At 33.9% G+C, this 27,161-nt stretch overlaps 1 protein-coding gene across 1 annotated transcript in view; it reads left to right on the forward strand.

The window, feature by feature from the left end:
• Positions 1-1,664: 1,664 nt before the first annotated feature.
• The window catches only part of Su(Tpl) (Suppressor of Triplolethal), an 86,135-nt gene continuing 60,638 nt past the window's right edge, over positions 1,665-27,161 (forward strand). Inside the window, exon 1 of the mRNA XM_023156533.2 lies at positions 1,665-1,880. Coding sequence (XP_023012301.2) covers positions 1,680-1,880 — 201 coding nt within the window. The 5' untranslated portion in view covers positions 1,665-1,679. The remainder of the gene's footprint in view (positions 1,881-27,161) is intronic.

Raw genomic sequence — 27,161 nt, forward strand, 5'->3', positions numbered from 1 at the left:
TTTCAGTAGAATTATGTATTTCTAAAGATTCAGCTGAAAGATTCAGATTCAAATGAATTCAGCTGAAATAAAAATTCCTTAAACGTCAAGTATCATCTACGTAAGGAAGTGTTTCTTAGGCATATTTTTAGGATAATTGCACTATTTCAATCAAGTTGATAAGATGAAAAATAAATGAGAGGTAGTGTATCCAATATCTATAATTATTCACTTATACCGTATATTTTTATACCGTATAGGTACGATATAAAAGTAACTAAAATCTGAATCATTCTCTGGACATGATGAAAAATCTGGGAACATCGAAAAGATTGATGCATGTTGCATCCCTTAAGAGACTACAATATTTCACTAATTGTTAGCTGAAGAATTATTGAATTTTCAAAATATGAGTATATTCCATAATAACATCAACAATTAAATATCAATTTCAATTACATTATGGAATGAATATCTGTTGATGTATTATCAAATATGTGTGTTAAAAAGTACATTGAGATGAAAGGGAAAACGTTGAATATACATATGAGAAGAATCGTTAATGGAACATTTCTAAACTCCATACTCAATGAAATGTAGCTCAATTTTATCCAGCTTTGAATGACAAAGATTGCATTGTATATTGAAAATTCATTCATGAATATCAAAATTACAGGTGAATTCATTTAGTGATGTTATAGAGGAGCATTCAGCAGTAAATTTACTGATTGGTCCATTTGAAACATTCATATAGAGTTACCACTGTCGACCATAAATGCATATTATAATATAAAGTTACTTACTCTATTGGAAGTGAATAATTTGAAAATATAACAATACAATTCAATGATATGACTAATATGACTTCAGAATAATTCTAATTTTCAGGTACAGGTCCATGTTATTATTTTTTGTAAATGAAACCGCAACGATATAGAATGCAAGTACTTCATTTTCGTCTAAATTGTTGATTTGAACTACAATTGTTCTAACAAGAACTAAGTGAAACTAACATACTCTTTCAGACAGACTGTCAAGAAAATTTTATTTTTTTTTATTGCTCATTGATTATAATATTGTTTAATTACTATTAATATTGCTTGCTGAAGAGTAGTATGGGTCTGGTTAGCAGGCGTCATTATAAAAAAATCATGGCATCATCAAAATAATGGTCAAGCAGAAAACACTTCACTCAACATTTTTTGTATGAAAGGCGGTATGTACTTCATTTCTCCAAAAATGTTTATATCTTCTCGTGAATCTTCATTTAATTTGGAACTATTTATGTGATTTGAAACACAGATCGATAATTTACAAATAAATTATAGATAGGGATTGTAATATGTTATGGTTAGATAGTGGAAACATTCTAACTAAACTTGATACTTTTATGACAGATGGTCAAGAAGAGTTACTCTTCTGCTTATCTATACATTGTTCGGATACTGTTAAAGATAATCCTTCCCAAGTAAGTACCTATTTCTTGATTTCAGGTAGTTTTAGTCTGGCTGACAGGTACCTACAGTAGTAATAACTGAGATGCCTGTAAAGTCATCGGTTATTTCATAAGTACGCAGTGTCGAAGAATCATTTGATAGTTAAGTGCATGCTCGTACGTTCTTCTAAACTGTGCATGTACCATCAGTTCAGTGCAAGACTCCTAGAATTACCCTGTACAATTCTAAAAACCTTGGTTTGGAATGACTGACAACAGCGCCCGAAACTCCAAAACTCTCAAGAGAGAAAGAGATGGATTCCTATCGCCAGAAATGGCGGCGCTCTGTCCAGGTGTACAGTATGGTTTATCTTCACAACAAAATTGTGGTGAAAATAATGACTTAATATTTGTGAAATTAACGGATTCGGCTTTACGTGCAATAGAGGAGTATATAAAAAACCAGGTGAGTTTTTGAAATTCTTAATGTTAATCTGATAAGTAATACAATCTGTTGCCTTCCACTTTTGATTAGTCGCCATATTCAGATGACTTATTAACCTATTATTTTGTTTCCATAATAAGGCTCTTTTCTCCTACTGTTTCTATGAGAGATTTGAAAGTTGGAAAACATATGTTAGAGTGTACGTTTTCCAAATTGGAATTCAGTTTTTGCTAATACGGCCCAGCCACGTCAACATATTGAAAAAGGATTTTCAAGTTTAAAAATTCCAATTATAATAAAGTATTTTTTTGTTATCTTAGGAGAAAGGAAGGTAATGATTATTGTGAATACTTTTGTTACCTATGGGTTTGCAGTTGCCACTGCATCATTTTCTAGAAAATGACCATGTACTTTAAATTTCAAATACTTTCTCAATTATTTCAAGTTTCTATTACCAAATCAAATAACTGAATTTTTTAAACATTTAAAATAATTGATTCGTTTGTCGAGGAAACCTAATACCAGATCTTTCAGATATATATATTGTTCATTGAATAAATTATGAAGGTATTTCTGTACACATTTAAGTAATAATTTCTTTGATATGTCTAACAAGTTTCCAAACCAGTTTGAATGTTCTTAATTGTCTTGTGTAGTTACTTTGTGTATATTTGTTATTTGGATTCCATATTCACTCTAATTCTATACTCAAGATAGTGTCTAGGGTTGCCAGATTTTTGTGTAGCATCTAAAATTAGATTCAAAGGTAGAAATGAAGCTAATGATGTGGGTGCAAAGAATTTCATTCTAGATGCAGAATTTGGTTAAAAATGGTTATGATGTAAAGTAATACTCTGTTTCAAAGTGTTGTTGAAAACCAAACTGTTTTTTAAAGTTGAATCTTGTCTACATAATGCCTGTTGATATAGAATTCAAAATTAAAAAAATGTCCATGACAACAATGCAATCAGCTGGGGGCCGAGACCATCTTGCATCCCTTAAGAATCAGTTGGGTGAAAACTGAATGAAAAATTAATAGTGGATATGTAATAGTTACCAGTTATCATACTTTGAATTTTTGGAAGTAGCAGATTCTCGTGGGGAATCTGAAGTAGAGGTTTTGACTGAAATAATTCAATTTCGTGTGATGAATTTAATTTTCTTATACCTTTGCTACCCTCAGAAATACTTTTCAAAATATAACAGTATAGTATATTTTACCAATGTACCTACTTATCCTATTGAATTTGTCAAATAGAAATCTTGTAGAGGTAGACAGTACCTCTTTGAAGTACCGGCTGTAGACTTTTTTAATTGAAAAGGGAATCTTTTTTATTAGCATATTAGTTTTTTGTTTAACTACTTCTTCATCATTGAATTGACAATGGGGAAAATTTCCAACGAAAGATAGGAAAAAGTAACTGCATTAAAAACTCATTATAAAGATATATGTAGATCATACGTGGAATTTTTCTTCGGATACAAACTGAAAGAAAAATCCCCATTCGAAACAATTACCTCCATATGAACATTGAATTACACGGAAGGAGAACATCCTTTTGAAACTACTACATCCATATGAACGTGAATTACTTGTGAAACATTTGTCTATTCAATTAGTACTATTAACCTTTGTTATAGAATTAATACAGATATCATTTATAGTTTCTCACATTTTTTGTTCAGTGATGAAAAAGTAGAAAGGCAAAAACACTTTCGGGATAGACATTTTCGCAGTTTTATTTTTGGATCAATTTCATGGAACAGATTTGCGGGAAGATGAATCATCCTTCTAGGCAAGCAGAACCACTTTGGAATTGAGGATGTTTTTTATTCCCAATTTCTTTGCAGTTAGGGCTTAATATTGCACCATCAGCTTTTATTTAAATTTTACAGGTTTACACACAATGAAGAAAACTGAAAGGACGATGTGCATTGTCTAAAATTACATCCAATTCTTAAATTTTTCCATAGGTCAAGAATTTTAATTTGGTTGTGGAGCTAATGCTAATATAGCACAATCCACTGATTGGCAAGCAGCAACAGTTAAAAAAATGTCGATAGCTAAAAACTAAAGCTTAAAATTATGATCTAGTAGTTACAGATCAGCTAAGAATTTACGATATTATTAGATTGGGAGTAATGTAGTGAGTCCACAAACATAATCTTGCTTATACATAGTAAACTTCTAATTTGTTTAAAACAGATAATTATATTTGAAAGTGCAATAAATGCAATATTCTGTATGTGGTTTAGCAAGAACATTTATATCAGTTTTTTCCAATTGAATTCAGTTTATTGTCCCAAGAAACAATGAATGTTCATTATCTAGAAAATATTTCACAAATAAAACGCAAGCATTTTGTGTTGAAATATTTAATGTGTGTATTTTAGTTTTTCTGTGTTAAAAGTCTGATTGCTTTCATTCGTACTGTCCCTGCTTGATGTAGAAAACAAGTTGAACATCCTGATGTCTTTGCTCCTCCAAAAATCACCTAAGTACATTGTATTGACGTTTGTTTTTACAGTCAGTAGAATAAGAAGTTGAGTGTGTTTACATGTGTTACTGGCTAAAACTAGAAACTAGAAAAAACTACTTTAAATTTTACTAGGAAGGAGTATATGGACTTGATTTTTCCTATGGGTGTTTATATCCAGTAAATGTTTGTTTGATTTGGTATTTCACATAGATTGATAAAATATAAGTGGACAGATAAGTGAGAGTAAATGCAGTAGATAATATATATGTTTCTTCCAAAACCTCCTTTAGGAAACAAAAAATACTTATATATTATTATCAAAATATATGGCATAAAGTTGAGTTTGTTTGCAGTTTCCTTAATATATCTGTAAAGATAACATTCTGTTCAAAATTGCCTGCAAAACTATATAATGCAGTGTATTATTTAAAATGTTTTCTTTTATCAATACATAACATGCTTGTTAACAAGATATGTTATCTTATATGGGCAATAAATAATACTAGAGGTATAACCAGGATTGAATATGACACCAATTCCAATATTCATTGAACTTTATCACCATTTAATTAGTTGTAACATCCAGGAATTAAAATCTCTTCTTCAAAAATTCCTTATATCTATTGGATTTCCACATGTGTCTATTCACTGATGAATGTACTATTTATTACAAATTACTGCGTAAGTATAGATCCTAGTTAAAATTCATAGTCACCTACCACATTTGATATTTATTATATATATATTATATATATATATATTACCTTTTAAGGTAAACTATTATTTTTTTGGTTTCAACGGCATCGACTACTTGATCATTAGCCTCGTGTTCTGGGTAAGCTATGTTAATAACTCCTTGTCCCACCTTGTGAGCATCATGTCAGCCACGTCATTTGACTGTATAATCATTTATCATATCAATTTAAGTATGATTGCGAAAAGGGTTATTTTGGTGAAATAGAATTATTATTTTGTGAAAACGTTCGAAATGGCTGGCACATTTACTAAATCATAATACTCAAATGAACAATCATTTGGATCAACTAGCCATTATGAAAAGCTAATTTTCAGCTTTCTGTAAAAGAATATTACAATTGATAATGAAACTACAAATATATTAATAATTATAATTTATAATGTATTTGTCGACTTTTGAATTATTAAACATTCCATGGAATATGCTAAATCCTTGGTATAAACAGGGTTATCAGACCTAAGAATGATTTGTTGCATCCCGTTTTTTTAAATCATTCTCGTGTCCTTGTATCAACACAATTATCTATTGAAATAGAGGATTAACTGTCTGCAGTCTAGACAGAAATGCAGAACTTGAGGCTATTAATGATAATTCAGAAATGTTCTATTTTTAGCTTTTATAGAATTACTTTTAAGAATTGTTCCTAAGAATGTATTTCAAAGAAACAGATAATAAAATGGCCCCATTTAACAATTCTTATCTATTGAGTCTAATTCCACCTCAAATCCAGACAATGGGATTAAATTAAAATTCAATCACTCATGAGGTCACTTTTTAATTTGTGTAAAGGAATATAAATGAGGGTCAATCTGACACCAACATTCAAAATATATTTCAAATGAGTGTTGGAATATATAGAAACACACATAGTTCATCACAAATTAATGACATTGGAATAACTTTTTGCATAAGTTGATATAGAGTGCAACCTTTCATTGGGATTATATGGTGTAATACAATTTGTCGACAAAGGATGTCATGTTTATAAATACATCAAATGTTAAAAATATATAAAATGTTTTTTAAAGACTATATAGTGTTCACAAAAATACAGTGAAGATTAAAAAACAGACAAAAAATAATAAAAAAATATCAAAGATAAGAAAAAATGTACAAATATGTTATCATAAAACAACACAATTTGAAATTACTTGACATAAATCGTAATATACATCGTGGTATACCGAAAGACTGGAAAGACTGATTTTCTAAATTTTTTAAGTTCATAATTTGATGTAATATGTTTTGATAGATGATTATATATTTGTCTACTTCTATAGATTTGAGACTGCCTGGTCAAAGATGATGTGGGTAGTGGAAGGGCAAGTTTTTTATCGCTACGTGTAGACCTTTATGTATGGCTTTCAAACTTGTCTTCATGTTTGTGAAATAAGCAGACAAGCCTCTAGAAAACAATTATTGATTCTCAAGTAATAAAAAGCCCAAAAAAATCGTAGAGTTCTCTTTAAATCTCAAATCATAACTTCAACGTCCTATGTGCACATAGAAAATATATAAGTATGTGGGTAAATTTCAGGTACATACCGATAGCCTGGTTTGATTTGAAATAATCGACCTACTCCTAAATTTTAATTTAGAAATTAGGAAGCGGTTTGCCAGTTTGAGTCCTTATCATTTTTTAAACCTCTTTATAAAAGTCACAGGTCAAAGTTTTTTCAACGTCTTTGAATTTTTATATTTAACGTATTATCATTTTTTCTCTGAATAACGTTTGGCAAGCCATTACATGCCTACTGAAATGTCTTGTTTATTATGAATCATTTTCTGTTATAATATTACAAATTGGCGAATGTTGATTAATAACTTTATAAGTGACCTTTAACTCGATTCAATAACTATTAATTTCTCATAAAAATCATCAACGCTGTGACAGAATCAAGTTGAACCCGTTTTATCTACTCCGGAGTGGTCATAAATGGCTTTACTTTGCAGTTTGAGATATACCGAAGAGATATACCGAATTGACGATTCAAACCTGAATGATGAAACCGGCAGGGGTTAAGTTAAATAATTTCGGATGAAGTTTACAAAAGGAATTATTACAAATTTTCAATTCGTAATGATGCTTTTCCGCATAATTAGATATTCCCCATAGGTTTAGTATTCACTTGTTATCAGTCACATCATATCTTCGAGATAGGTCTCAATTCGGGTGCTACCGTGAAGAAAATTCACTTGGCTTTTTGACGGAGTCTGTAGTACCACGGGGATTCGACTTGGGCCCTCTTCCCTTTTGATTATTCATCAACGATATCGTCTCGAAAGTCGAAAGTTCATGCCTACTTCATGGGGATGATTTCAAACTCATTGCCGAAATTGAGGGCATAAACGACTTCCTCTCTTTACAAAATTATATCAATGGAGTTCCGAAATGGTCCTCTACTAACAAATTACATTTTTTTGTGCTTGATATTTCTATGGCCTTTGCCTGTGTGTGGGCATGAGGGTTAGCTGGCCAAACTTCGATGCTATGACTTGTCGGATCATTTCTGTGTATGGCTCTTCAACTTCCTGAAAGAACGTTCCCCGCAAGTGGCCGTAGATGGATATCTCTGGAATACTTTCACCATCAACGCTGGTGTTCCCCAGGGATCCATATTGTCTCCAACTCTCTTTTTATTGTATATCAACGACTTATTAAAAAAAAAACAAGAATCCAATATATTGCTTTGCTGACGACAGCACAATTGTCTCGTCATTCCATTTGAATTCCAGGACATCGGCTACGGAGCCACCAGCAGCAGGAGGTTGTATATTTTAATAAGGATCTAGAAGTGATTTCGAATTAGGCTGAAAGTAACCAGGTTCAAGTCATTGCCATAAAACTCAGGACTCGGTTTTCTCCCAAAACATTAATTTCTCCGAACAGGGTGTAACAATGTCAGGTTAGACAATTACGCTTTCTGCTTCGATAAGTTTGTTGGGGGTTAAAATGGACACCAATATGTCTTGGCATAATCATGTCGCTGAAATTTCAAAGGCTGCTTCTGAATAGCTTGGAACACTGTTACAGAAAACTGTACACACCTCAGCAACTGTTGATGCTTTATAAAGCTTAGATCAAACCTTCTTTGGAGTATTGTTCACATCCCAAACATACCCTGGAGTTGCTGGATTCCATCTAGAAAAGAGCCATCCGCCTGATTGGAGACGCGAAAATCACATGCAAATTTGATAGCCTGGGAAGTGTTCAAGTGACCTGGCACATTTGATCCCACCAAGAGCGGTTGAGTTTCAACGCAGTACACCTCGAACTTTCATTTGGAGAACTGCGTTTATGTCAAATAAACTTCCTGAGAACGTCTTTCCAAATGGTCTACAGCGATTCAAATCCAATGTGAATCGCTACTACTGCACAGGCACCACTCTTAGAACGCCTTACGGATTTTTCAGTAGTGCTTGTGTTTGTCTTGAAAAAATATTTGGATAAATGATAAATGTTATATAATGTTTTATATCAGATCAAAGAGCACCTTATGAATTTATAAATGTTAGGATTCATCGAATTCCTGAATTCGACATGGTTTTCCAGTCTAATTTCTAATTTAATTTTCATTTCAATTGTGAAAAATCCTTTGTATTTATCGATATGAAGATACATATTTCTTTGCACCTCCATACGAAAATGTATGTACTGCAAAATTATTACTTGAAGTTCAACAGTCATCACGTCAAATCTGCACTATTTTGATATTTTGAAGGGAGTGAGGAGACGAAATAGGTATTGTCTATGAGGTATATTTCAACCCCAATTATCAGTCTAACCGTTTTGATATTGATTGTGGTATATTTTTTTCGATTTGGTGCTATGCAACAAGATAGACGCACCATTGCTCCAGAATTTCCATTGTTTGGGTTTGAATGCCATCGATTTTTCAAATTTCTGCAGAATCATGTCTTGCTTCGAACCTAGTTTTTCAAGTAGCACTTTTATGAAAGCTTTTTTTGGCGTAGACACAATTCTATGTTACTCAAAATGAAAGTGGAATAACATAATTTCAAATTGGGTCAAATGTTGCCAGGCTTGTGGCGAATACGACCCACATAAATTAACGCAGCATGGTCACTTAGATTTTGATGCCTCATCAGGTTTAACTGTTGCTTTTTTGTCTGTTTAAATTTCTGCCGTTTGTATCACTTTCTAAAATTGTATTCGGGAAATATTTAGCATATAAGATAATTAGGTTAGGTACAAAGTGAGTGGGTCCATTCGATCCTCCACCGCAACCCGCAAGGGTTTATTGTGGCTCACACCTCACACTCTACCAAATAAGCCCAACTTCTTAACGAAGCCGATTAGTTTGTATGGTGAGTGGTCAGATCCTGATTCGGTCCCCAGCGGGGCAGGCACAAAGTATGTGCTCTGCTATTTCATCATTTTCCAAACAGAGCCATGTCAATGACAGGTTCTGGTCCGATGAAGCTGCTTGCAGCACCCTCCTTTGCAAGGGAGTCAGCAGCCTCATTGTCTTCCAGGCCAGTATGGACAGGATTCCAGACCAGAGACAATCTGTTGAGTCTTCCTATCGAGTAGAGTTGTTTTTGGCAATTTGCTCTATATTTAGACGTTGCTCGGTAGGAGCCAAGAGCTTCCAACACCGCTTGACTGTCCGAGAATATTTTTATTGACTTGTGTATGAGGTTGAATTCTTCCAATCTCTCTCGGTTCCTAGACAGGTAGATATCTCTGTCCTGGGTCTGCGACTAAAAACACCTGCACCAGAACCGGAAGGTGTTTTTTATCCATCTGTGAACCAACAACTATCTGCTCGTAATATTTCCTTCTCCCGGAGGATCCAGTTCTCTCTACTCGAGAACAGTACTTTTTAAGGCAGTTCGTAGTTGACAGTTGTAGGCATAAATGCTGTGACTTCCAGTGTCAACCAACACTTGCACTCATTAAATTGATTTGTGCCATTGGCAATGTGCACAAGTCTGTATGCAGCCCATCTAGCCTCTCTCTCCAGAAAATGTGGAGAGGAGGTATATCTAGAAGGATCTCCATGGCCGCTGACGGTGTGATACTGATAGCACCACTGATGGACAGGCAAGCCTGTCTCTGTAAGCCAGAGAGCTTTGTCTGGGCCGTTTCTGTGAAGCCTTCGGCCACCAAGCAATTGCACCATAAGTGATCATTGGTCTGACAATCATCACATAAATCCAATGGATTTGTTTGAACCGAAACCCCAAGTTTTACCACAAATCCTTCGACATGTCCACAGGAATAGTCTGGTTTTGTGTAAAACTTTTTCCAAGTGAGTGTTGCAGGTGAGTTTTTTATCAAGTTCAATGCCAAGATATTTCACCTCCGTTCCAAATGGAATGACCTCACCATTGAGGAAAAGTGGCGTTAGATCGTCCAATTTCCTCCTCCTGGTGGAGGAGATTATCACAGTTTTGCTGGGGTTGACTGATATCTGCTCCCTCAGGCACCAACTGTGAACAACGTCCAAGATGACAAGGTCATCTGCGGGGCAGGCACAAAGTATGTGCTCTGCTGTTTCATCATTTTCCAAACAGAGGCGACACAACCCGTCTTCCGACAGTCCGAGTCTCTGCATATGATGATTCAAATGACAGTGACCTGTAAGAAGGCCTTTTAGACATCATTGTTCATCCCTACTGTAGTCCAACAACTGTTTGGTATCAAGCTCCGAAGGGTGAAGAAGTCCATAAATCTTCTTGCCATCGAGGTGTTCAATCTTTGTTTGGCAAAGCCTAAAGCGGTGATAGTGACATGTTCTGGTCCGATTAAGCTGCTTGCAGCACCCTCCTTTGCATACGATAATTATTCATACTTACGATAATTAAGAAGTATGAATGGTTATTTTTCGCCAATAAAAAATACGCGCAAGTGGCCTATTGAATTAGATAAATCATTTTGTGTGGGACACACAGTGTAACTGAAGATTCGAGAGTATTTCATCACGTCGATTTCCTCACAGAAATCGAAAATATTGTTTCATATTATAAATCTAAGCGCAGTATTCAAGCTTCATTTGTCTGTGAACTTTCACTCTTGCATCAAACAGAATGCACAATATAGGCGGCCACAACATTTTTACATCGGTTTTATGGATCTGAAATGACCGAGAATGGTACATTAGGAGTAGTAAAAGTGCCATTCGCTCGGCCAGCCATTTCTAATGACACATTTTTTACGATTGATGAAAACCAGGGAACTTATATGGAAAATCGAGTTGGGGTATTTTGTATCGAATTAATATGTGGAGGTCGGCAACAATTATCAGTCCGCGGTGCATTCAAACATGTCCATTATTGCATTCACAATACATATTTGAATATTTGAAAAACCAAACATTCAATTTGATTTTTACATTTTAATTTCATGTTAACTGACTTATAATAGTTTGTTAAGGGAATTCTAAGGTGTTGAAAATGTGTGCGTGTGAAATGCGTAATCAGCTATCACCTCCTTACGAACAACTTTCAGAAGTCCTAGCTCGAGCGTAAGGATTAACGAGGTCTTACGCGGTCTCATTCATCGTCGAAAGTTACAAAAATCGTTTTTTCGTGATTCTCTAGGTTGCTACAACTTCTTTGTTGCTAATATCTGTTATAAAAATTGTGGAACATAAAATAAGCGACGGATTTTGTTTCAAACTTTTATGGTGCGCTCTACAGTTTTTGAGATGAAGGGCGGAGAATACGCAATGCTCAGCCAATAATACTTTAATGTACTTTAAGTATAAAGTTAATTACCCATTAAAATATTAACAATGAATCAGTTGATACTTATATTTAATAATAGTCTACACCTATCTAATATTCATTAAATAATAATTACCTATTTTGTGTGATTCAAAACTCGACGAATAAATGAAATACTCATTGCATATCTCAGTCATATATTAGTTAAATCTAAAGCAAATGGAACTTCAAACGTTCAAGCCAGTCTCTATATACCTACACAGTAGGTTTAATGGACTGACGCCTATCAGAAAACAGCTACTCCCCTGGCTAATACCACGAAGGGCGTTGGATTATATCCGACAGGCGTCAGTGCAGGAATCTTCACAGAAAATGTCCTGCATATGCAATTGGCAATACAACTGAAAGAGTCGACCTTCAATTATGGAACGGGCACACTTGCAGACCGGTTTCGGGCTTATTAGCCACTCATCAGTGCAAGATAGTGACCATCATCGACCTAAAGTCAATGATATTCCACAATTGAAAATCGGAATTCTCTCAGAGTATTTCATTCCTCTTCCGAAGTTGAATGAAACTTGATGGTCACTATCTTGCACTGATGGTTGGCTAATAAGCCCGAAACCGGTCTGCAAGTGTGCCCGTTCCATAATTGAAGGTCGACTCTTTCAGTTGTATTGCCAATTGCATATGCAGAACATTTTCTGTGAAGATTCCTGCACTGACGCCTAACGGATATAATCCAACGCCCTTCGTGGTATTAGCCAGGGGAGTAGTTGTTTTCTGATAGACGTCAGTCTATTAGTTTATTGAAAATAGAATTTAAGTAGAAATAAAAGTAAATATATTTCAATTTTACCTTTATTCAGGAGATGTATATATTAATAATTCAGATCGATTGTGTCGAAGCTATTTTTTGGGTTTTTTGGCCGTGGTCTGCAAGTTTTTATGCCTGACGTTTCGTTTGCTACTGCGGTTAAAATTGTTCCAAGCGATGAGTTAACGGGTCGAAGTGCTCGAGTTGTTTCCAACGCAGAAACTAAAATGCCCCTCCCCCATTCCCCCTCCCGGGTTGAGTGCCCTGGGATAAAAACTTCGCCCCACAAAAGGAATTTTGTGAGGAAAACTTAATATCCCATTACTTCCACACCCGCTCTTACGTGAGCGGTCCTCAATCCTTCCTGATAGGCACTTTAGCAAGATTGACATCTGACCTTCGGTCGAAAGTCAGCCTTTAGGCGCTTTTACTTTCTAGTCTAATGTTTTGTTTTATTTTGACTTTCCTAACTGAATTTTTGCATGGGGTTCCCAAAAATTAACCAGAGACTATTGTTTAAGAAGATATTATTACCTCACTTTGTGTATAATTAGGGACAGGTAGCCAGATTTTACTAATGTTCATTGCCTCTACTTTCCATTGAAATTATCTTTGTCGGTTTGTCCTAGGCGACAATTTCTGTGTGTAGAGAGACCGGTACCTATACTTCTTTTCGTGGTCCGAATGTAGACTGACCCGCAGTTACAAAGAATTCGGATGCCCCAGGTGTTGCTAAAGGTTCTCTGGGGTGCTTAGCTGACCTTAAGACAGCGCTGATAGTTTTCGTTGGTTTGAATATAGGTATCACGTCGTGTTTCTCTAAAATTCTTCTAATCCGGTTTGTAACATTTTGAACATACGGAAGGAAGAGCTTTCCCTAAACGGACCTAGCTGGGGTCACTTTGACGTTGTCTCTCGAATTCTACTTCGCTCTACCCATTCCCTTTGAAGGCATTTTTTAGGTGATTGAGGTCCTTAGGAAGACTCTCTAGTTCACATATACTTAGCACTCTCTCAGCCAACGTTTTAATTACCCCTTTCTTTGTTGTGGCTGGTGATTAGAGTTTTTGTTCAGGTACCTGTCTATGTGTGTTGGTTTCATGTACACTCTGTGGCCCAATGTACCATCTTCACGTCTGTCACAAGAACATTCAGGAAGACTAGAGTCCCTTGGGTTTCTCGTTTCATTGTGAGTTGGATTTTTGGGTTGAGAGATTTTAGATATATGTAATAGAAAATTGTTTAGTGTCTCTTCCACCATCTTGTCATATCACGAACGTGTCATCAACATAACGCGGCCAATGATATGGTTTCACGGCCGTTTGATCTAAGACCCGTTGTTCAAAATTTTCCATGAGAAAGTTCGCCACCGCCGGACTTTTAATGGACTGCCATGGCGGTACCATCCGTTTGTTTGTAAAAAACACCATCCCACTGGAAACGAGTATACGTCACTCTCAGTTGTACTACTGTGAAAAAACGTAGACCAACCCGTTTGTGTGTCAACTAAGGCGACTAGAGACAGTTATTTATTGCCTTTGAGGATAACATCAAGCACTTCTCGGGTTTTCTAAAGCGGATCTAAAAAACTGTTATTTACTTTGGCAGTAGGTCTACGTTGTATTCTGTCAAGGTTTCCTTTAAATCAATGATTCCCAAAGTGGTCCAGATGGACCCCCAGGGGTCTACGAGAGACTCGACGGGGGTCTACGTTGGAAAAATGGGGGTTCACAATTCGTAAGCGGGGGTCAGCGAAGATTTATTTGGTTTCGATAGTGAAGAACTAAAATGTTGGTTTCGACTTCACCTATCAATGTAGGCAGAAAATATTTTAAGAAACTCAGAGGCTGTTACATGTAAAAACTTGCAAATTCTATATTCGGTACCAACGTGTCGAGACTTGCAAAGCGCCGCCGCTGTCGTCCGCAACGCTTGTACAGACGTGCAAAGGGAACGAAATACAACTTGTGTGTGTGCTTGCAATCTTGCATTAACTTGTTTGATTTTTCACCAATATAAATACTAATATTTCATTCATCTTCACATTTCACCGGAATCAGTGAAATTTTGAAAGTGGTCTATGTTTTTAAAAAAAGTTTGGGAACCTCTGCTTTGAGCAGTGAGCAACCCTGTTATTATTTTTAGCCGATTCCGGCTGTGTTAGATCAGTTCCCCAGGTCTTTTTCTATTCGAACCTATATAGAGTTTTTCCCGTATATTCCTTGTACTCTTTATGCTTTTCACTGACTCATTTCTGATCTAGTAGTCTGGTACTATTGATAATGATACTTCCACAGCTGGTTCAGAGCTGATATGTGGAGCTGATGGTCCGTGGTATGCTAAGAATCACACGTTTAAAGGTAAGACCTCGTCAGTCCTTAGCTCGCACAAGTTTCGACTTCTGAGGGTTGTCGTTCGTAGGGGTGCGACAGCTGGTTAACGGAAAAACAGATTTTAAAACAGAACAGATGCACACTCAGCAGCTTTATGCTGTTTGTGATTTCTGAGTGCTCAGATACCCAGTATAAAGTCAGCCTATTCATACTGTCACATATGAATGTCGAACCGCTCACTTTCATGAGGACCCAAATTGACGATGTCTGTTAATATATGTAATGCATTTTTAACAGTTTAACATATTATTTAATTGTTTGCACATATTTTCTCTTTTTTGATTCCGCTGCTTGTTGCATATTTGATTATCTAACTAATAATTATATTGACATGTGTATACGCATGTCATCGTCAACGAAACTCTCTGATGACAATCGACAATGAAGTTATTCTCTTTATATTAGACTCAGTAATTCTCGCCAATTATACTGTGACGTGAAAGCTACGTTAGAAACTCACCGTACGCGACAGCAACTAATCTCTAACGGGGTATTTATTACGTCTCGCCGTAAACATGCTGGGGGAAATGAGATTGGAAATGCGGATTATATGAATTTTAATTGCGTCTCGGAATGTTGTAAGAATTTAGCCGGACATGGCTAGTGCGGCGAGGATGGATATTCATCTGATTGAACAAGAACCTCTGTATCTTCTCGAATCAGTAACAGTTTTGGCATGTCCCAGGGTTGTGTCATGGGGCTGCAATGCACAATGATTAGTCGCGATCCTTTGTTTGCAGGTATGTTGAGCGTACACATTCTCGAACCATCAGTCCACCCTTTCGTTACTGTGTCGTGAATGTCATACCAAGTTTCGTCCAATTAAACAATTTGCCGTTGTTCTTGTCTATATTTAGTTATTTGTTCTGCTTTCCATAACTGCTTGACGTTTGTATATTATTTTAAATCTAAATCCTAGTTTCTTATCCAATTCTGAAGAGTTTTGTCACAGCAGCTCACGTTATGACCGGAAATATCCAATTTCTTTCTTATGATTTCAGTTGTAGGAATCTCTTTGTTTTTTTCAATGATTTTATCAGATCATCTAAAGTTTTGAGAAAGGAATTTCGGTCAAATGTTGTTTGTAATAGTTTGGTTTCCTCGAAACCAAACTTGAGATGTAGATTCTTATATACATTGAAACACTCTGTGTTTCAATATTCAAATGCATCTGAATCGTATTCACTGGTATCTCTTTTTCGCATTGTTCATCATCGCTATTGTAATCACTACACTGAAAAAAGCCTGCGTTGTTATCACATTCGTTATTACTATTAGTACTTGTCCAAGGACGTCACATTTCAAGCAGACAACAAAAATTTCAAATAATTATAACTGCACCGATATCGAAGTTTAACACCCAAATCGCGATCAGTTCCTGAACTGAACACGACGGCGATAACCATCCTTGCATTCCCCGATTTCTAGTCGTCACCGTAACATGACTTCAAATTTTGTTTTATGACTCTTTTCAGCCAATCATAAAACTCGGTCAGTAAAAATAATCCAATACAAACCGCCAATTCTACAGTCCACGTGGACTACTTCGCAGCCGGTTCATTTTCATGTATTGGTTTTTTTGGCGTTTAAGAGTGCCGCCAACTTTAAGTCTGCACTATTGTGCAGACTTAAAGTTAAAGTAAACGATATTTCGTTTACTTCAACTATATAAAATATCTAAATATGAACTTCTTCTCTTTAAACATTAAGTACTGCATTTCCAACAAAAATACTTTGTGAGACTACAGCATATATCTAGATCTATCATAGATAGGTAAATAGATTTGGTTAGATCTCGATAGAAGTATGGAATATAAAAAGTATATTAATTTTGTTGAATTATGAGGCAATTCGGATTAATCGTTATCGTTATATATGAAAATATATATTTTTTATCCATGAAAAACGCTTATTATGTAGAAAAACGTTTAGAATTGAAGTGAAAGATTACGAAATCATAACAGTTATGAAATATTATTTCGCACATAATGTTGCACATTATTGGAAAATTAATTAGGATGATGTTGTTTTGTACAAACCAGTTTGGTTTTACCGGTCCCATGAGATGCGCTGATTTATATGAACGGACGAATAAACATAATTAACCTTTTAAATTTAACATTTTTTATGTTTATTTGACAGTGACCTGCTGTCCAGTAAATTATGAATTCGTCTCTAATGTGCAGATTCCATGACTGTCAACATAAAAATACTTTGAATTATATTTTCAAGTTTTGATAAATTATCATTGAAGCTACTAATGTAACGAAATATTTTTCAAATTTTGGTAGGAAAATATAATTAGTTATAACTATATTATGGTGTTAATTATAACATAGAAATACGATTCAAAATTATCAAATTTGAATATCTGTACGGTTTCTACATTTTTCTGGTAATTTTTGTTCTTCAAAAACTTGATTCGTTCTTTAGTGAAAATTAATAGAATGCAGATTTTTGAAAACCCTGCTTCTGTCCCCAAATTCCGTAATTTGTTTACATGATAAATATTTGGCTGTTCATATGAATACCTTGTATCTGAGCAGTTGACACAGGTTATTCAAAAATACGTGGAAAATTCTGTGTTTTAGTGAATAACTTAATTGGAAAAACCCACCGGCCGTTTAGAGGGAAGAAAAACTCGCAGCTGTTACAGGTAGCTGCGTTTTGAAGATCAATTTGTTACGGTATATTAATGGAAAACATGATGGGTCCATGTTATTTCTACCGTTAATTCTGAAAGGTATAATTTTGTTGAAAATATAGATCCTCAAATTTCAATTTGCCTTATAATAATCGAATAATATAAACATTTATTGACTGGGCTAAAATGGAATTATACATACTCTGTATACAATACAGCTCTGATAAAAAAATGATAATAGTAATATTCTTTGTAGTGATCGTTTCTACAGGTATAAACTTTATACAATAAACTAGATGTTCTTAAAGCCGAAAGAAATAATAATTTATTCTACAGTGCTTCAGCTGCGTCTGACCCAAACACGTTTTTATAATAGTGAATATTTTAATCTCAGATAAAAGAATTTTATAAGGATCTGACTGCCACCTTTTTCTAATTTATGTTTTTTTAAATTTATGAGTAACCTCGACCGTACTTCTAGCGAGTATGTGACTTGTTTCAATTCTTGTTCAGGATGAGTCGCCCTGAAATGAAACTGAATGCGATGGTATTGAGAAAGAACCGTTGGCTAAAGATACTTTAAATTTAAAAACCATTCGGTGTCCCTTGTCGATTTGTTTCTGAACGAATTCGTAAATTGAATCTGAATAATTGAATAAATGATAGTTTTTGATGAGTATTTCAGTGAATAACAATTTCTAAATATCATTCTTTGTTGGTATTGAGTGAACTCTGTACCAATTTTAGTAATCATGAATCATAAGAAGATACAGGTTAGATCATCAGGGATTTGTCTCTGAGATGTAAAAGAACGAGTTATGTACAATATAGTTGAGAGTGTTCGAGCTTTATACTAATTCGAATACTTGAAGCTATTTGTCTTTTGACTTCTCCATCTTTGTACGTCTTCATCTTTATACTTTTGCATCTTCATACATTGTTTGTGTTGAGATGGAAAAATAGAAAGTTTTTTTCCCAATTTTTTTGATATTTTCAGCAGTTTTATCTAATGTAAAAAGTAAAAAATCAGCGCAGGAACGACCCAAACAGCCTGGGGCTCGATTGAATTCAACGCATGTAGGAGACATTCGTCTGAGAGAAAGATTTATCTATCTTGCGTAAGTCTGTCGGATATAATTCAATTTCCATCGTGGTACTAGCCGGGGAAGTAGTTGTTTTCTGGCAGGCATTAACCAGAACCTACTCTATAGGTACGTTCGGAGAGACGAATGTCTCGCGATTCTCTTTCGAAAAATTTATTTTCTACACGGAAAAAAAAGATTTATTGAATGAAATAAAATTCACTTCCTTCAAAGAAATAAAAGTGTCTCCAATCATAACTTTCAGACCTTCAAATCTATTAAATTTAAGAATTCTGGCATTTAATTACTTAGGTATAGACCTGAATAATAATAAGTATCTACAGCAAATCGCAAAAATATATAGTTATTTCAGAATATATGTTTTTAATTGTAATGGTATACATATTTATTATTAAAGTTATGAATGAAAGACATACCTCTGTTATATATGATTCTTAATTTATTCCATCAATTGCTTCTTTGATTGAATATTTTTCTTTTGCCAATTGGGGGAGTCATTTTTTTCATTTCTTCATCAGTGAGCCTTTTAGCTATGTCTAATAAGGTTACATCATTTTCTGTCTGAAAAGTATGTGTTTTAAGTATATTATTAGGGGATAAATAATATATGTATTTTTTTACCTTTAAAAATGCCAATCAGGTCATTTAATCCCAAGTTATTAAGAAATTCCTCCATGTCTAAAAATAAAAGAGATTATATTGCATGTTTTGAGTTCGTGCAGTTTTGTTGGATGTCATCATTTCTGTAAATATGTTACAAATAACTTTTCTTTTTCGGTATTACTGATTTTAATAAAGTAATACAAGAGAAAACTGTGATTATTTCACAATATTCTTTGAAAGGAAAATCTTAAAAAGAGGTTCCTTCAAGGGTTCAGTATATACTATCATGATGAAAATGAAATTATTGTTTACGGCACCATTCAATTATTTATGATGTAAGAAATTTAGAATTCGAACTAAAGGTACAGCTCTTCGCTGACATTGTATACCTACACCTATTTCTGTGGAAAACACTTTAATTGTATTTACTCTGAAAATGTCCAATTCCTCTGTATCCAAAGATCAAAGGTCAACTAGGTACCCAGTGTATGCATACCTACCTACCTCTCAATGATCATTTCACTCGACAACTTCTACTTTCTTAAAAACAGAATTGAAAACATTCTTTCTTTCAGTCATTACATTAAACAATACGAACTTCAAGCTACTTTTATAGATAGCTGTCGAGAAAAATGTATCGGCACGTGCTTAAAAAAACGATGTCCATTTATCCAATACATGCTATTCATAAATATTTCAAAATATGGAATGAAAGAAAGTATATTATCAACATACCTGTGAAAACACTGAAAAACTTCAATCCACGTATAATCAAAAAGAAACTGTAAACCTCTTCGTCATTTTCTTGAAAAACACAAAACACATTTTTAATTCTTATTCCACTCGTGATTAGTTTACGGTTCTTGCGAAAACGCAAATGGTGCCGACCTGCACTCTATTCCTTAGAAGTATTTCAACTATATCATTTCTTTCAAGGAAACAATTTAATTTTTCAAACCAACAAATAATAAAAATATTGAAATGAAATTATCCATAGTCTTGAAATTATTTCCAAAATTAGTTAAAGGTATTGATATGTATTGTTGAAGTGAAAATAAATATTCAGTTGATTCAATTATATATTAGTGTCAAAACAGCACCCCATAGTGTTAAACTGAATTGGAAAGTTTTCATTCAACAGACGTACTTTTGATTTTATGAAATTATATTGTTTGACTCAACCGAATTATTTTGAGAACTCAATAAATGTTATTCTTGAAATGATCCACAATTCATTCGACTAAGTAAAATACCTCTTGAATTGAAATATTAGAGAAATTAAAATGAGAATTTCATTTTGTCTCTCCGCAAAATTATCATCTAATCGATACAATACACACGTCGTTTGGAATGAATGATATTTAATCAAAGTGATGAAATAAATTAGACTAAATAAATTTCTTTGAAGTAACAAATCTTTTTTTTCCGTGTAATAAGTATATATCACTTTTTGGTACAGTCTTCAGACTTGTTTTATTTATGATGAGATATCAGTTAAAATTTCAGAAAATCTCCCAGAATACGCTTGAAATATTTTTGTTGAGGCCATTAATAAATTATTTTATTCTGGTATATTTCCTACATGTCTGAAACTAGCAATAGTCATTCCGCTTCATAAAGATGGTAAAATGAATGATCCATCAAACTTCCGACCTATATTATTGCTTCCGACAGTCCCAAAACTAATTGAAAAACTGGTTAAAAAGAGAATGCTCAACTTCTTAAGTAATAACAACATACTATGCGAATCTCAATATGGATTTCAAAGCCATAAAAATACAGTCGATGCAATCTTCTCAGAAGATGTATATATTGGTTTAAATAAAAACTAACCTATTGGGGCAGTATTCTGTGATTTCTCAAAAGCGTTCGACTGAACCATGAAACACCATTATTTAGACTTCAGTGCTATGGCTTTAGAGGATTGTCATATAACTGGCTTTACAGTTATCTAACAGGCAGGATGCAGTTAGTATAACTCCAAGGAAATACATCGCATATTGAGAATAATACACCAGGTGTACCACAAGGTTCCGTTCTGGGTCCTATCCTTTTTCTGCTTTATCTGAATGATCTGGTAACAATTGACATTAAAGGGAAGTTCACCCTTTTTGCGGATGATACCACGATCCCTTGGCGTGGGTCAAATGAAGATAATCTCTGGATATCTATAGGGTTAAACAGTGGTGCAATTCAAACTCCTTGTGTTTCAACACAAATAAAACAAACATAGTTTGCTTTAAACTCAATTTTGACGACTTATAGAAAATCACGCTATAGTTAATAAAACTCACACAAAATTTTTAGGGGTATTCATAGATGATAAATTAAAATTTGATGAGCATATAACAATGTCTTGCAAAAAAATAGCATCTGGGTGGTATGCATTTCGAGTTGTTTCTAACGAACTCAATCAATCCTCAGCCAGAACTGTATTTTTCATTGATAGAGTCGCACTTGGGATATGGAATTGCCTTTTGGAGCTTTTGTAGTCAGCAATTACTAAATACAGTATTCGTTCTACAAAAAAGGGCTGTCAGATACATATGTTGGGCAATCCCAAAATCAGCAATTACACAATTTTCTTTGATATATGAGCGCCAGAAAATATAAAACGACCTTCCAATGTGCTATAGGGCAATAGCAATTTTTAAAAAATTCAGAAAATTAGTTAAAGGAGTACTTCTGCAAAAAGCCTAATACGACTTAAAGGAATATTACGATAATGTATTTTAACTTATAGTTTTTCAGATGCTTACATATCTGTAATGATTTATTTATTATCTGTAATGGTGTATATATTGTTTTTTTATGTGTATTCCTATATGTACATTTTTTAACCCTATAATGATTTATCACTGTATATCCTAATTTTAATATTTTTTTAAAAAACTTTAACATTGTTGACTTCATAAACTTTCACTAACTTTGTCAATAAGGATTTCTTGGGCAATAAAGCATGATTGATTGATATCTGTAATTGTTATAGTTCACTGAATGTATGGAAAAATATGACTTTTCTCAGAATATTCAAAAACAACTAACAATTTCAAAAAAGATCTAGGAGAAGTTTTTGTTGAAGCCAAAAAAATAATATGAAAATATGATTAGTGTTTTCCTCTGAACATCTTTTGGTAAAAATTTCATCAAAACATGAAGACTGATAAATCGACGTCCGTTAACCGGAACAAGATGCAACTAAAAACTGAAAATATGGAAAAAAATAACGTTTTAGTTTATTAGGAAATAATGATGTACAACAAAATATTATATCCAAAGCGGCTACAGATATCAAATATTACCAGATGAGAAGTTTTCTTCACATCAACAATCACTATAACAAATTTTATGATGTCTTAGTTAATTTTCAACCATAGAATTGAGAATCCTCTTCGTTATTATCACTGTTATTCATTTCAATAAATCTTATCACAAACAGTTTATTTAGTAGTGTTGACGTTTACTGTCTCTTAACAGTACAATACTATGTGACGATGTAATCTATATAAAGATAATGAACGTGGAAGAAAAACTATGTTTGGGGATCGATATTAACGCTATAAAATCTAAAACAATGATTTTTGGAATACGTGTTCAACCGATTAACTCACGTACCACAATAAAGTGTAATACCATTATACCATTAATTCTTTCAAATTTAAGATATTTCTAATATTTTTGGCCCTTTTATCCATTTCAATTGAATTTTGTCGATGATTTCACTCGTAAGTTATTGTTACTTTCTCCTTATCAGCAAAATGGCAATACGTCATGGGTAGCAAATTTTTAAATTTATGTCTTATTTTCAAATACCGAAAATGTTTTCTGGGATCTGTTTATCCATATACTATGCATCCTACTTTCTAGCGAAATATACCTCATTTTCTTCTCTTATTGTTCGTTTCGGCGTACGTCCATTCTCATGACCTACCAGATGGACATGACAAAGAATATTTACCTGCTTTCACCCAGTTTCAGGTAAACAGGTGGACGATGTTGCACGTGCCCTTCAGTTTATCTACTTTGTCCGTGATTTTGAGATGTTTGCGTTATTTTAGTTGAGACATCGTTGTTTTTGGATAATTCTTGAAAAATTTTTATCAATTTTATCAATTGATTCGCGAAATATCTGTGATAACGTACTGGGAGGGATCAACAGGTAGCAGCACGGTCCAGAACTATTAAAACAAAAAAAACTTAAGTGGCATAGCCCCTTCTCTTACTCAAGACACTCAATTTATGAAGCAACTGGCAAATTGACAAATTGAACTCTGAATTGTAAAAATTAAATTATGAAAACGTTTAAAAAAGTGCTTGAGGAGTAATGGTGGAGAAATTTCATAGAGAAATTACGATATCCATCTGTGGACCATCTGTTTTCTGATTATTCATGTACAATCAAACAAGCAGCATTGCATTTTATATCAAGTTATCATGTACCACCACTTCAAACGAGTGGACACTTCGGACCACGAATGCGTTCTCAATATGTGACGCGATGAAACATGTACTTCTACATAGTCCTTTTTTTAAAATTTTATTAATAAATTATTATTAACACGCTTTTATTAGCTTCACCTGTATGTATGAATGTTTGTTTTTTTTTTACTCTCAAGCTCGGGATCTGTATTTGACAGAATGGGGAATGTTCCTCCTGACGAAAATCAAGTAGTTTTCATAAAAGAGCTCTAAAACAACGCATTTTAAACTTATCATTTCAACCTTTTTTTTTTTTAATTATTTAAATACTTGAATGAGACAAACAAAAATGACATATTTGAGAGGCGTGCTGTTCTGTTTACTTATGTTCCGAGTTCCGAGACATTCTGTGACATATGACATTTTGTGCACCTAACCTATCTTCCTCTATATAAATAAATAACAAAACAAATGTTTATGTGGCTTGTGGAGGTGGTATTGAACTGTAATTTATATTTTGCCTTAATTGTTGATTTATAAAGATAATTTTCCTTTTTTAAAGTAGAATATCTAGGTAACCTGAACTCCGATGTAGCATTCTAGGCGCTGTTGCTAATATGTGAATTTGAAACAAATCCCTTTAAAAATTTAAACCCAACATTTGAAACATCAATTTGAATACTTTTCGAAGTGAATTTGAAAAACTCATGAGTTAAACTCAACTTTATTTTGTTCAACTAGTAATGACCCAAATTGAGGAACATTCCCCATTATCGACATCATTGTCGGTATTTCTTCATTGGAAAAAAGTATTTTTTTTATTAACACGTGCTGCCTTATTTGTATCCCTTTTTCCTTGCGTGTCTTCTGCCTTCCTTGACCTTGATAGCTAATTTTCAGGCTTCCTCTCCGGAATCGGAAAATATCAATGGTCATTTTTTTTAAACAATATACGGCTGATTGTTCCCAAAGTTTAGATGAAATAAATATAGTTTAAAAAGACTAAAAAACACGATTTTATAGCATACGAAACTAAAAAATGATTATAGTTTGAAAAACTCAAAAAGACGCTTTTAAAGGACATCGAACTAAAAAGTTTAAAACATTTTTTCAAATAAGCTTTAAACAATAACGAACGAAAAATACCAGTATTATTGTGAAAAAGGCGCGGGCGCTTTCTGCCATATTTTTTGTATATCAAGCGCTAGTCGCTTTTTTCACAATAATACTAATATTATTCTTTGGTTTAAGTTTTTAGTTCGATGTTCTTTGAAAGCGTGATTTTTTAGTATTTTTAAACTATACTTATTTGTTTCTTCTACAAGTGGAAAACAGTTGAAGATTGTGAGCCTAAATTTGATAATTGATGACGTGTCACTATCGTTGACAGTTTACGGCAAAATTAGTAAGATTTTGAAGTTTTCCATATCACACAAATAGTTTTTTTCGCAACGTATAAACTGCGTGTATTACACATTTCATAGTAATATAATTTTATACCGTCATAATAAATGTTACCTTTAATTGGAAATGGCTTTGTCTATTGCTTTGCGTAGTAGAATATTCAAATGGGCAGATATGGGAGTTGCAGTATGGAATATGAAATGTAATTATACACAGAGTAATTTATAAAGTCAGATAGTATTTTTAAATTGGCCTAAAGTATAATATGGGTTACTTTTTAGCGATTTTTTGAAATAAAAACAGTTATTCATTGAATGATTGGGGGGTTCGTAGCAGCAGCCGCGCCTTTTCTATTTCATTTTTATTTTGATGCACAAATTGATGATGCTTTGACAATACTGTGTTGTGAGGTTTTATCCCGTCTTTTAAAATGTATGAGATTTCGTGATAAAATATAGACGTGGCAACGTCGCTGGACATCTACTCTGAATCCTTACACTTGTGGTGCAGCCTGCACCTCATGCAGGGAGTGGTTCTTATCCGACAAAAGATTCGGAATATTGATTGTTTAGGTTGGTGGGATGACGACAACAGGCGGTAGGACATTGTCACCGAATTTGCAGTTAGAAGAACACGTTTGACCTGTGGATTATTATTACCCTTGGTTCATGATTGCCGCGAATCTAAATACTCGGTTATCAAGGTTGTGGTAATGTTTATTTGTTTTGGAAATGTGAGACTTGGCAATAATAATACTTGTATGTGTGATATTTTGGAATGTTTACTGTTATTGGAAACGGTTTTTGTAACTTTTTGAAAATATTGACTTGATATAGCTGGAATCGGTGGACAGTCAAGAAAACGGATGAAATTGAAAATATTTTGATTCGGTTTAAATCTTTAATAATGAAAGTTATTAAAATCGCTACAAGACTGTAACTCTAGTTTAAATCGGACTCAATTTTTTTGGAATTGAGTTGGGTTAGCACAATCTGTAATTATTTTATTTCAAGTTAGTCTTGTTTGAAAGCGGTTGACAATGTTTCAAGGCGAATTTTACTAGTTCGGACTTCCATTGTCTAATATGATATAAATCCCTGAAAGGCATTCGACTGTGTTAATCATCAGCTTTTATTATCGAAGTTGTATAACTATGGAATCAGAGGCTCTGCTTTTAATTGGATTTCTTCCTTCTTAACTGAACATACTCAGTATGTACAAATTTCGGAACGTATTTCCGGAGCAAACACATTCGTTAATTCTGAAACTAAAGTGGTTAACATGGGAGTTCCACAAGGGGCTATATTGGGGCCAATTTTATTTTTATTGTATACCAATGATCTTGAGAAATACCTTACAGGGATCCCTGCTACCACGTACGCTGATGATACTTCTGTGATAATATCGGACAAGGATGAAATTGCAGCACAACAGAAATGCGAACAAGTTCTCAGTTCTATAAACGAGGGGTGTAGCCTAAATTCTTTATATCTGAATGCAACGAAAACCCAAATCGTCAAATTTCATAATTGGCAAAAAAATTGTCTTTCATTAAATGTTTGCGTTAGTGACACACTAATATGTAACATAACGAAGTAACATTTCTCGGACTAGTTGTCGATGAAAATATGAACTGGAAAAGTCACTGCACTTATTTGAATAAATGATTGAATTCTTTATGCTATATGTTCAGAAGTCTCAAGCAGGTCCTGGAGGAGCCTCAACTACTATCCTTATATCACTCCCAAGTAGCATCTCGAATCAGGTATGGAATTTGTATGCAAACTCCACTTCAATAAATGACGTTTTTTATCATGCAAAAAAGAGTTGTAAGAATTGTGGCCGGCGTTTCCTCCACGATCTCTGCTAGAGGACTGTTTGTTAAATATAACATATTGACATTATTTTCACTCTACATATATGAACTTTGTAATTATGTTCATGAAAACAAAACTAAATTCAACAGAAATGCAAACCTGCATGACGTTA

Source organism: Leptinotarsa decemlineata, unplaced genomic scaffold (assembly GCF_025532065.1).
Source record: "Leptinotarsa decemlineata unplaced genomic scaffold, Ldec_3_MD MMD2_tig00002974_RagTag_RagTag, whole genome shotgun sequence".
Lineage (NCBI taxonomy): Eukaryota > Metazoa > Arthropoda > Insecta > Coleoptera > Chrysomelidae > Leptinotarsa > Leptinotarsa decemlineata.